Genomic DNA, 12,174 nt, shown 5'->3' on the forward strand with positions numbered 1-12,174 from the left:
CACATGTTGTTATTTTTTTTCGTTCGAAATTGATGTATCGATATCAGGATGTTCAGGGACCTCCCCTAGAAAATTTTGAAATGTTGGAAGGCTTTTGTACACAGTTTCAGTCAATTTCGTCCTAAATAATAACCAAATGTAAGGGTTTTTCTTATTTATCCCTCTGCCCCTTCCTTCTATTTTTCTTCCTCCTTTCTTCCAGGCGAAGGGGGGGGGGGGCGTACGCCATCCACGCCCCCCCCCCATTTTGGATTAGCCTATGGATATTAGAGTACCTGTATAGGGAGAGTAGCGACAGATCTGAAACTCCGAAAGTCCATCAGGCCTTCACCGATGCCTCCGCGAATAAAGTTAGGGCCCAAAAGGGCAGCCAACCTATGAATTTCGAATGTCCAGAGCGATTTACAAATACAATTGTTACGAACCGTCGTTTAGAAAGCATGTATTTGGTTTACTTTTTGCATAAATTTACTTATTTTTGCGAAAGAACGCTCATTTATGTACATTCTTAGCCATCTTGGTTAGAATTGAAATCTGTAGGCTGGCAGTGAAATTTTGTGTGTTAGAAGTTGCTCAGAAGGGTGGCTGCACTTTTGGGCCCTAAGCCCTCCATGAACCGATCTGTCGCTACTCTCCCTATACAGGTACTCTAATGGATATGATCCTCACTATACCATTTGAAAATGGAGTACCTAAAAGGATATTTATGTTAATTTCAGTTCGTGTGAAATAATTCAGGCACAGCTAGTGAATATGCACTGAAATCTGTGGCAATTCTTATAATTTTGCAAGAATGTTTTCCTCTGTATACATAAAGTTAAAACAATCGATTTTAGGAAAGGCCGCACCAAGAATCGATATTTATAATGGATTGAGATGGAGGAAATTCGGTGTTGCCAGCTTTCTATAATTTTGATTGACTGGAATGGCGAATTCTTGTGATTGAGATCGGCTACAAAGTCCAAGAGCACTTTGAGAAGCCCTGCATAGTTCGACTGAGATGACTTATGGGGTCTTGATTGACGGGAGAGGGGAGATGACACCGAATTCTTTTAAATGCTGTGCGTACTTATGCAGATTACGCGCTCAGTCCTGTGAAGATTAGCTGCTCAGCTTGCTAGATCCAAGCATTGAGAATTTAAGTCTTATAGTATCTAAGTATCAGAATATATAAAAATGCTTGTGGTGAGTCAATTATTTTTCGATCATTTAGTTTTAGTTTGCATCTCATCTCTAGGTGGCTGTATTGGTCTGTATTTTCCACGTTCATCTCTGTGTTATTGTTTGATCGGAAATTTTATTCACCAACAAAAACATTTGTTTTATTGCCGTTGTAATTTCCAATATTTTTTATTTAATTTTTGAGGCTGTGAGTTTAAAATTTAAATGCAATTTTTTCTAAAAATTCCAGTTTTAAAATATCAATGACGTAATTAGATGTATGAAAAGAAATTCAATCATCTTGGTCATAATGATCATTGTCATATTTATCTGAACCCAAAAATAAGCTTTTTGCTCGGTGTAACTTGTGTGATTGGACGAGGGAAGAAAAAAAGAGAGAGAAATTAATATTGGAGGAGGACACGTGGTACCTAATGTGTCAATTGGAACTCCTCCTTATATTAAAGGAACTGTGATAACATTAACATTTTCTTTTGAGTTTTTCAGTGTTTTAAGAAATCTCGTGTATATTTTTATATTTCTATTAATGTGTACCCCCCTAAGATCAATCATATTTTGCTATCTTGCCCAAAAACCTTCGCTGCACGCATCGAAATTCAAAATTACCCAGTTAAAATGTGCATAACTTACCTCAGGCTCAGGCATTTTTTGAGTTCAATGATATTTGAAAATTTAAAGTCCGACATTATTTCATTCAGCCGGCTGAGTGGCACTTTTCCACTGATTCAACGAATTATTTGATCTCTTAAATTTACCGCACAAAATAACAAAATAGTAACCAGATATTCTCTACTTTGACCGATTCATGAATGAAATGGTTGATGTTCTGTCAATGTGCCTCGGATGGTGATGCGCTGATTGAATGAAATTTTTACGCGATGAAAAGGTAGGTAGGCGGATGTTACGTAGTCGAAAACTATCATAAACTGTTGTGTCAAAGAGAAGGAGCCACGTGGAAAGTGAAATGTTGTCAAAGTTCCCCGTTAAAAAATATATTTTAGAGAAAACTTTCTTGAATCTCTTTAAAATGCACGGACATGTAATTTTATGTTGATAAAAATTGTCCAAATAAAATTAAAACTTAAAGCGAACGAAATTTCTCAAACGCGTTTCAAAAACAGGTTTCTAAACGGGAACAAAAATGCCACGGAAAGATATTTGCACTTTTTTTCTTCCTTTTACTTTTTTATCGAGGAGATTTGACAACATTTGATGGCTCATACGGTGCTTTTCCTGAGCATAGTAGTACGTATAACAACAGATTGAAATTCCAAATTTCAGACGCGTGATTTTATGATGTGCGGAACGGATATAAAAATTCCTTTGCGCGCAATTAAATATCAACAAAGGGGTTTGAGCTGAAGTTCAGAAAGGAGAGAAGTGTGGAGGAGGGGAATGGCTGACAGTGAGACTGGCAGTGGATTCTAAATGGTTTTGAACTTTGAACTCGAGAGAATTGAAAACTAATTTCAACGAAAGGGAGCGAGCAACCAAAGAACAAATTGATTTTATGACAGTCTTCCGAGTCTCAGCCGCGGAAAGGTGACGATTGTTTTATTGGTTCTGATTACCAACTATAGTTCAAATCTCTTGATTAAACATGTCGGTATGTTTTACTATTCCTATTAACCTATTTCAATTTGTGAATAAATGCTGTTTGTCTTGAGAGGAAATGTGATGTTTGTATTGTGAGAGTTACTGGTGATTGTGGCTCGTCTTGAGTGATCCTTCCGCCTCGGCTGTAAATCTAAGTTCGAGATTTGTGTCGATCATAAACTTCGTTTCAATGTCTGAATCTAAGGTGAAATTTCATCTGTTGTTTTAAATCTCCTTTTAAAAATACTGATGCCACAAGCATGGTTTATTTGTGCGCAATTAATAAAGTCAAGATATGATTCGAGTTAAAAAGAGGGGCACTCATTTTAGGAATGCAGAGTCCGCAGAAAAGGGAGCGAAAGTGCCCCTAATTATGGCCAGGTTAAACTTAAATGAGAAAATGACTATTTGTCACTAAAAAAGTGATTTGACAGTACAAGACAATTATTACTTCCGACTCTTGAGAATTAAGTGGCATTGTCTCGATCCCACCACATCTCATTAAACAACCAGTTTTGATCATCTACGTTCTGATTTCGCTAAAAATCGTGAATTATGAGTGCACCTAAAAATAATAAAACAATTCAAAAGTGCGAAAGGATCCAACTTGATTCCTTTTTGACAAATTTCCCCGCGGAAAAACGCGTGAAAATGAATACAAGCGGGGCATATACGTGGATTTCGAAAACTAACTGTTGGTCGTTCCGGAGTCCTTAGAATCCCCTCTTCTAAGCTTTTCCCAAATATTGATGGTCTGGACTCTCCATGACGCCTAAACAGAAATTACCGTACAATTGAGGACTAGGTAGGCGCAATTAATTTTATAAATCTACTCATTATCGATATCATGCCACGGGATATCTAGAAATCAGTCTGCTTTGAAAGAGGTTTACAACTCTTAAGCTTTAGTTGATTTAATCAGTTCGCTGTTTTTTAGTTTCATTTTTATTGTTTAATCTAAAGCTTAGAGTTTGAAGGGGCACTAGGTACTATAACTATGCAAAAAAAGGCGTTGAAAAACCCTCTGATTGCTACTGAATCGTAATAACCGATAGTTAAGTTTATAATTTATTGATCACATGACGTGTAAGACTCAGGGATGAAAAAATTTAATATTTCTCTCCGAAAATTTTTCAGGAGAGCCAAAAATTGGGACAAAATACATACTATAGAATTTTGGATTTCTCCGCAATAAATCAAGTATTTATTTCTCTGAGGGAAGTACGGATCCCTCTGTGGATCAAACTTTCCAGATTCGAAAGGCAGTCGAATTTTAACCCGAGTTGAAAAATGTCCCTGGCATCCTTACCGAAAAAAATACCGAAGGTAAGGTATTGAGATGGCTAACCTAAATGATTTTTTATTTCGTTGAGAACTTGGCAATTTCATTACGATTGTGTCAAAAATGTTTACGCCCCTGCACATTTCTCAGCATGGCTTACCTACTCTCCGTTTCTGGTACTCTTTATAATTTTAAACATGTTCAGTTCGACAATTATTATAACTATTATACTTAAATCGTTACGAGATAAACGACGTTTTAGTTTTTGCCCTACCCAGTTACCAAAAATAAAAAAATTATCCCTTGTTTTTAGTTATCCCGCCTTGATTCACGCCTGATTCATTCATTCGGACAAAATACAATGTACCTTGATTCGCCTTGATGTGTGCACTGTGCAGCCCTGCATTCGACTTCGTGGATGCGATTGCATAGATCTTAAATCGCGGCAAATAAGTTGCGCGGTCGGAATTGTATCCCTCGCGGAACGAATATTTTCGGGCGCCATCTTGGCTTTTTCGGCAATACTCGTTTGAGTATGAGTTTAAAATGCGCAACTTTGTATTGTTTTTCATTTCCTAATATTGTTCGAATAAAGCAAGGCAAATCTCTGTGAACGATGTGCTTTTTCTATTTTTAAAAAATCCAAAAATTAAAAATTACTGTACAAGTTCAGAATATAATAAAGTAGAATCACGGAGTTTTTGTGTGTTTATTATTGACCGAAATGACTGAATTTGATTGATGAATTAAACGTTTGTACTGCATATTCTGTGTTGATTGGAAATTAATGCATACTCTAAAACATAGATAAGAACCAAGTAATATGTACTTGTTCGTTCTTTAGATCGATTTCTTTAAATTAATGCATTCATAAATATATATGGAACTCAACAAAAAGTAGAATGATTATAGCATTGACTCATCCCGCCAAAAAAAGCTGTTTGAGAAATCTTACGAAAACTGCGAGGGATCTGGATGCCTGAAACACTATTACGTACTTATTGTTTGATGAGTCTGATGTTTGATGAGCCTGAACTTGCATTTATGGTTAAATTGAGTGTATTTACGTAACGAAACAATTATGGATTGAGTTCAACGGAATCGCACCAAGTCATATCGGGTTTTGAATTGAGAGAAAGAAATTCGAATTTTTATTCCGCCATTAAGGCTATTATGAGGAAATCCTGAAGAGAAGTTTTTTTTTTTTTATTTCAATAAGAAAAATAACAATACAAAAGGAGGTTAGTAAAAAGAAAATTACAGTGGAGATCAAGAAATTTTGAGAAAGAATTGAGATGAAAAATGTTAATTTCAAGAGGGAGAATAAACTTGAAAAATAGAAAAAAATTAGAACACAGGGGGAACAGACATGTCGCGCAGAAGACAAAGTTTAAAAACTACTTTGGTGATCAGACTATTTTTAATTGACTTCGAATTTTTAATAGGAGAACATCATTTTATGACTATTTCAATTCAAAACTCCAGTAATGCCCCGATTATCCGACCACCGATTGCCCGTCGCTTCTTTATCCGACGTAGTCAAAATTGAATTTTTCATCAAAAACAAGTTAGCCAGCACGACCAAGATCGTAGGCTTTTCGGGCAAGAAAAGAATACTGTGTGAGTGGTTTTTGTGATTTTTTTTTATGAACATGATCATGTCTTACAAATACGATCGAAAACTGGCCCGGTTTGTGATTTTCGGTTTCAAACAGAGCCTGAAATGACATTTTTGCGGCCACTTTTGGAGGTTTCGATTATCCGATTTTTTCAACATCCGGCGCGGCTTCCTCTGCATATTGTCGGAAAACCGGAGTATTATTGCCTTCCTTATTAATTTTTCTAAAATATGAGTTGGTGCATTTCCGCTGAACTCTTCAGTACAAATACCAGAAAATTAGTCTCCTCATGACTAACCGAGCTTTGAACTTTTGTTCCAGGAGGAGCTCAGCAAAGACCAAGTAAAATGTAAGTAAAATTGCACGAATAGTTTAATAATGGAGATATCCTTCGCCTCTATAGTAGCCAATCATTTTCCCTCATATCATATTCGTCTCAAAATTCATTTTTGGAATTTTGAGTTTCAACTCCAAGTGAAATACTGTTTATGTTTTAAGATTCATATTTCCTGATGCTTAAATGTTTGAATTTACTTAAATGATCTCAAATAAAACTATCGACAGTTTCGCCGCGATATTTTCGTTCGTTCTATTTTCTTTTATCGTAACCAAAAAAAATTGAATATCATTCGAGTTTCTACATCGTTACAATAAAGATACATATTTTCCCTTTAATTATGGTAAAAACTGGAGCAGAAAGTCAAGAATGATGACACGCAGTCCTATAGCATTCCTACAGTCTTGTAGGCGTTAATATGCTTTTCACGCCTGCTGATCGACTGCACTGCGTTTGGCGCAATGCGAGAAGTATTCATGCATTCTTGTAGGCGCTAACATGGGCTTGACGCTGACCGCACTGTTTGGTGCAATACGTGAGGTATTCCTAAAGTCTTTCAGGCGCTAATGTACGTTTAACACATGTCCCTTTTCGTTTTTCGCCACTATTCGAACTCGCGTTATTTGAATCATCGCGGCATCGAATAATAGAGCTTAAAAGGCCAATGTTATGTCTACGGCGTATGAGCATTCCAACGTTGCCTCGTTTCTCCCGATTAAATATTTTTTCCGAGAAAAGTTAGGATAGTTCTTTATACCCACAACCATTATTAAATCTTTTCACTTCATTTATCATCAGAAGGTAAGACATCGATGACCTGTCAAATTGCGTTTATTTTCCAAATGTTTTTTGTTTTGCCAGACTTCTACGTTAAATTAACTTCATTTTAAATTCGCGCATTCCTCTGGCAGATGTTCAGGTTTCTATTCGCGCAATTCTGATGCCTTTTTCGCGCAATCCTGATGCCTTTTTCACGCAATCCTCGTATACTTGCTTAGACCTTTTGCGCAATCCTGGATTACCGCGAAAAGATGGTTGCCATTTGCCCCGTCCTATTTTCTGCGTCTCTCCTCTGTTACTCTCATTTCCCCCCATAATCATTGGCGGAGCCAGCAAATTGGCAATGTTGTTTTTCACCATTTAAACCCATGGAAATTTATCGATTCTTAGAGGGGCCAGGTGCTCCATCGAGAATCGATTATTTAACATAGGTTTAAGCGGAGGGAATCCGGTGTTGCCAAGTTGCTGGATCCGCCTCTGTATTGATATTTCGAGGGATTATCGGTCGGAAAAAGATGTCTAGCCTGGTAAAGTCGATCACCATGATATCAAGATGTGAAACGACTAATTTCCCGACACGACGTCAGTGAGATATCAGCGTATCAGTATGATATCAGCATATCTTTATGACATCGGCATATCAGTACAGTGCTAGTTTCCCCCGCAATCCAATAGTTGAATTATATCAATATTATGTTGAGCCAGCATGATATTCAATCGATTCAGCATGAGAAACGCGGAATGATATCAGTCAGTTTAGACCTTCAATACTGACTGATCGTCCATGTCTTTCCATTTTATTCGATGAATTTTATGTATACTTGTTTCAATTTCTTGTGTGCATTATATTGATGGGATTTTACAGTGCTGAAAAACGCGTTTGACGCATTTGATCATGAGAAAAAAGGATGCATTCCTACGGATACAATTGGAACAATTCTGGAGATGATGGGTCATCCCCAAGACGCACCAACACTCAGACAAATTATTGCCGAAGTCGACGCAGATGGTATGATACCCATGTTGAGATATTTTCTCCGTATGCTGTTTCTCAGACAATAAAAATAACCTTTCTAAAGTTGTCATCATAGATCGATGGTTGTCGAGTAAGGGTATTTGGGTACGGATTTTTTTTTTTTTTTTTTTTTTTTTTTTTAATTTTTTGAAAACTTGGGAACGCATCGATACGTTGGGAAGCATCTTATAACGATTGATCGGTCAGCAACTGTCGCGCAATTGTCAGATCCCACATTGGCAGTTAGAGATAAATGCAAAATTGACTAACAGTTGAATTATACCCCAACGGTTAAATAATCCTCTTTGTCGAGGAAAGTGAGGGGAAATATGTCCAAGCAAAACTTTGATCTTAGATTTTGCGGTATGGGTTTTGTAAGAGAATAATGGATGACGTTATCCGAAACATTAATATGCATGCACATGTTATCTGCATATATCTAAAGCATATACTAGCTTCCTCCTAGTTTTGTCTCATTAATCCATGATTAGAGAACTCCCGGTTCATAAAAATGCGGTGGAAGACACCATTAACTGAGTTTCCCAAAATATGGCATACCCATTACAATTACGGAGATAAAAAACTCTGAAATTAGACGATTATGTCTTGTACTTTTTCGTTTTTGTCAATTTGTAAAAAATGTAGAATCTAGAATAACGTTAGGGGGCTTTCTTTTCAGCGCATTATGAATGAACAAGTCAAATGTATAGTTCTGCCGTGCTGAGGGAAAACGCCGAATGAACCTTCAGGCGTTGCCAAAGTCCCTCTGGCAAATCACTGGTTTTCAGGAAATTTTTTGAATATTTGTCTGCCGATTTCTCAGATAATTTTCTTTGTAATTTGATCTGAAACTTCTGAAAATTTCAAGGAAATATGCTCATAATTTTCCTCAAAACTAAACATCTTATCGAAGGAAATTAGGCAATTCTCGAATGTTCATACGGCGTTCTTTCTTAGCACGGCAGAGTTAATGAAGGCATTTCTATTAAAGATTTTGAAAAATTGAATTCATGATTTTCTCTCTTTCAAGGGTCCGGAGAGCTGGAATTTGACGAATTTTGTGAATTGGCCTCCCGGTTTCTATCCGAAGACCAGGAGGAAGACCCTGTTGCCATGCGTGCCGAGCTTCGTGAGGCATTCCGTTTATATGATAAAGAAGGTAATTATCGGCAGAAAATCATTACTTCACGTCGAAATGTTTGTTTTCCCATTTGAAGAAATAGGGATTGTAAAGAGGACACCTGCAATTTACATAATTGGTCGTAGGAGGGGAAGATAAAAATAATCGGAAAAATCCTCTTCAAGGGACTTCATTTTGCAATCAGGAACAAGAATTACTGGCTCATCCATAAAAGTACCTTGTACCTATGTGTGCAGGGAAACTATAATGGTACATACCCAGGGCCGGATTCATCTACTTGCCACCCATGGGCCGCCTGTATTTTGCCGCCCCTTCTCATTCGTTTTGAAACACCAATAAAAACCATCAAGTGAACGTGCCAGAGGGGAAGGGGTGCATAAGACGCATTTACTCGTGTCGGAAACATGTTTTTGCGAAAGCCCTGCCAACACTACCAGCAAAAGTTTACGGAACTTAGCGCGAAAGTTAAGTTTCGTAAACCTATCTCTGTGTGGACAAGGCATTTTATTTAGAAGAAATGAAAACAATATTATGAAAGAGCAAACATAATTAGTGTGGTTTAATAATTTTAACTTCTGCCGCCGCGCCGCGCTGACCGCACTGTGTTTGACGCAATGCGTGAAGTATTCGCGCAGTCTTGTAGGCGCTATGCGTTTCGCGCTGACCGCACTGTGTTTGACGCAATGCGTGAAGTATTCGTGTAGTATTGTAGGCGCTAATATGTGTTACTAGCCGACCGCCGCGCCGCGCCGAGGTGGGGCTTCTCCTTTTCAAGCCCTCGTCATCATTCCTCTCTGCGCCGCGCCGTTCCAAGCCGAACTGTGTGTTTGGTTTCTCTCTTAACTCGACTAATTAAAGATACTGTCTCTTGTATCTCCGAAAGACGACAAAATACACGTACTTACTGTACTCCCCGGCAATGAGAGATTTTGTCGCCTTTTCTCGTTTGTAATTTTTTTTCTGAATCCAATTTTTTAAATACATCTAAAAAAATTGCAAAATTTGCTGCCATGGGCCGCGGCCCATGTAGCCACCCCGTAAATCCGGGTCTGTGCATGCCTGCGTTGTTTTTAAACTGAGCCAGTAATTGTAGTTCCAAATCGCAAAATTTAGTCCATTTAAGAACAGTTTCTCCAGGATCTCTTTTTAATAGGCCAAGTAAGCGGCATGCTATGTATCGTGCTTTGATATCAGTACTTGCATACCTATCAGAGAAAAAATCAGGCACACAATTCGTGCAAAAGCTAAAATTTGTCGATTGCTATAGTTCATTAGCCCGTCTACCTTACATTTAGAATGGAGAATAATTCATGTCTAAAGTCGAAAAGTGTGCAACGTTGCGGTTGCAACTTCCAGTAAATTGTATCATTTTAAAATTAAGCTAACCAAAGTCTCTTTTCGATATTTTTTGTGAATAATTTGAATGAGTGAAGCACATTCACAGAAGAAATTTCCAAGAAGACGTGTCGGTTACTTTTTCGGCTTACATGGAATACCAAATTTTTGGTTATATGAATCTGATTTCGGTTCAGACAACTAAATTGTTCGCTAGCAATAGAGAGACTCGTGTTCTTCACCGACGGCTTTGGTTGCCCGAGCCAAAGTTCGGCTTTTGTAACAAAAAAATTCGGTTACCACGACTAGAGACTCAGCTATTCCCATATGGACCGAGTCATGGTCCGTGCAATCGAAGTTGTTACTTAATTATGATGAAGAGTATGTTATGATACACAAGACGCATAATGTCTGTTTGAAATTAAAGCTTAATTTGATTATTTCCGTAAATTTCCAGGAAACGGATACATAACAACTGATGTTTTACGGGAAATTTTATACGAACTAGATGATAAAATGACTGACGATGATCTAGATGAAATGATCGAGGAAATTGATGCTGACGGATCTGGAACGGTAGACTTTGACGGTAAGTTTTTTGTGACATTCAAATATTTTTTTTAATTTATGACAGTGAAATCAGTCTACGGCTGTTATGTATGATTTTATTCTTTGAGGATCATCGAAAGAAGAAAGTGCGTAACAATGAGTATTAGCATTCAATCAAATAAGACTTCATGTACACCATTTAGCTTCATAATTAAGCTAAATCAGATCAGTAAAGAGACCTATCACAAGCACATACGCAGATTTTTAAATTCTAGTTCAAGAAGCCAATGTTTTCTTAAAAAATTAAATTAAAAAGAAAATTAACTGGGCGCGAAGTGAAACTTTTATTTCGACTCCCACTGCCTATGACCAGGTGATCAATGCTTTACAAACTGCAGATTTCAATTTTGAAACACCATTGTAATTTGTGCATGATGCTATTATTTTCTACCAGCTCACAACAACAACGTTTTTTTGGGATCGACGATAAATTTGGGACGAATAATAGTCGACACGTCTAGTTTATAAAATATGCACAGTCGAAGGGGAATTGCGTCTTCTGAACCGAACACGCGCCAAAAAATACTTGCAGCTACTCTGCCGTGGTAAGGAAAAACGCCATATGAACCTTTAGGCGTTGCCAAATTTTCTTTGATAAAACCCCAATTCCGTGGTAAGCCTATGAACATTTTTCTGTCAATTTTCAGATAATTTGGTTCCCAATTCCGCCTAAAGTTCTTGAAAATGTTGAGGACAAATATTCATAAGTTTCCTTAAAAAAGAACATTTTATCGAAGGAAATTTGGCCATTTTCGAATGTTCAAAAGGCGTTTTTTTCTTAGCACGGCAGTACTGTTGGCGGGATCTACATGCGGAAATAGCTCAAATAGTTCATGGGGGGGGGGGGGGGGGCTATTGCAATAAATTAGTGCATTTTTTTTTTTTTTAAAGTGAAAACTGGAGTTAAAATTGTACTTAAACATGAGCATTTTCTTAAGGCGTCACTTTAATTGCATTTATTAATTATTTTGTTTTAGAATTCATGGAAGTCATGACTGGGGAATAAAATGGCGCAAACCTGAGAAGTGTCACAAAAACAACGCACAAGACGGAACCAAACTTTTTTGTATGATAATGACTGAAAAGACTGAATTAGTGTTAAAGCATCAAATAAATGGGAATAAGGAAGACTAAAGACTTTTTTCACTGCAACTATCTCCACTTTATTTTCATTTATCTGTGGAATAATTTAAATTATTCAAGAGACTTATTGCGAGTAAAAGTTATTTAAGGGAAAAAATGAACAATTACAGGAAGTTGACAGTTCCGATTTACGTC

The 12,174-nt window shown here is 37.3% G+C and overlaps 2 protein-coding genes across 10 annotated transcripts in view; one reads left to right on the plus strand and one right to left on the minus strand.

Moving 5' to 3' along the window:
- LOC109037399 (interferon-inducible double-stranded RNA-dependent protein kinase activator A homolog) overlaps positions 1-2,065 on the minus strand; it is a 37,004-nt gene extending 34,939 nt beyond the window's left edge. For all 6 annotated transcript variants that reach the window (XM_019052037.2, XM_019052043.2, XM_019052042.2 and 3 more), the window contains exon 1: positions 1,813-2,065. In XM_019052037.2, the coding sequence (XP_018907582.2) occupies positions 1,813-1,827 (15 nt within the window). In that variant the 5' untranslated portion in view covers positions 1,828-2,065. The remainder of the gene's footprint in view (positions 1-1,812) is intronic.
- LOC109037400 (troponin C, isoallergen Bla g 6.0101) lies at positions 1,033-12,031 on the plus strand. Of its 4 annotated transcripts, XM_072300524.1 has the most exons (7): positions 1,230-1,369; positions 3,916-4,104; positions 6,001-6,028; positions 7,662-7,805; positions 8,842-8,970; positions 10,745-10,876; positions 11,874-12,031. In XM_072300524.1, the coding sequence occupies exons 2-7, from the start codon at positions 4,069-4,071 to the stop codon at positions 11,900-11,902; spliced, it is 498 nt and encodes a 165-aa protein (XP_072156625.1). In that variant the 5' UTR covers positions 1,230-1,369; positions 3,916-4,068; the 3' UTR covers positions 11,903-12,031. The 4 variants fall into 4 exon arrangements, with proteins under 4 accessions (XP_018907592.1, XP_072156625.1, XP_018907593.1 ...); XM_019052047.2 differs by lacking the exons at positions 1,230-1,369; positions 3,916-4,104 and adding an exon at positions 1,033-1,185; XM_019052048.2 differs by lacking the exons at positions 1,230-1,369; positions 3,916-4,104 and adding an exon at positions 2,596-2,788.
- Positions 12,032-12,174: the final 143 nt, after the last annotated feature.

This window comes from Bemisia tabaci, chromosome 5, assembly GCF_918797505.1.
Source record: "Bemisia tabaci chromosome 5, PGI_BMITA_v3".
NCBI classification, from domain to species: domain Eukaryota; kingdom Metazoa; phylum Arthropoda; class Insecta; order Hemiptera; family Aleyrodidae; genus Bemisia; species Bemisia tabaci.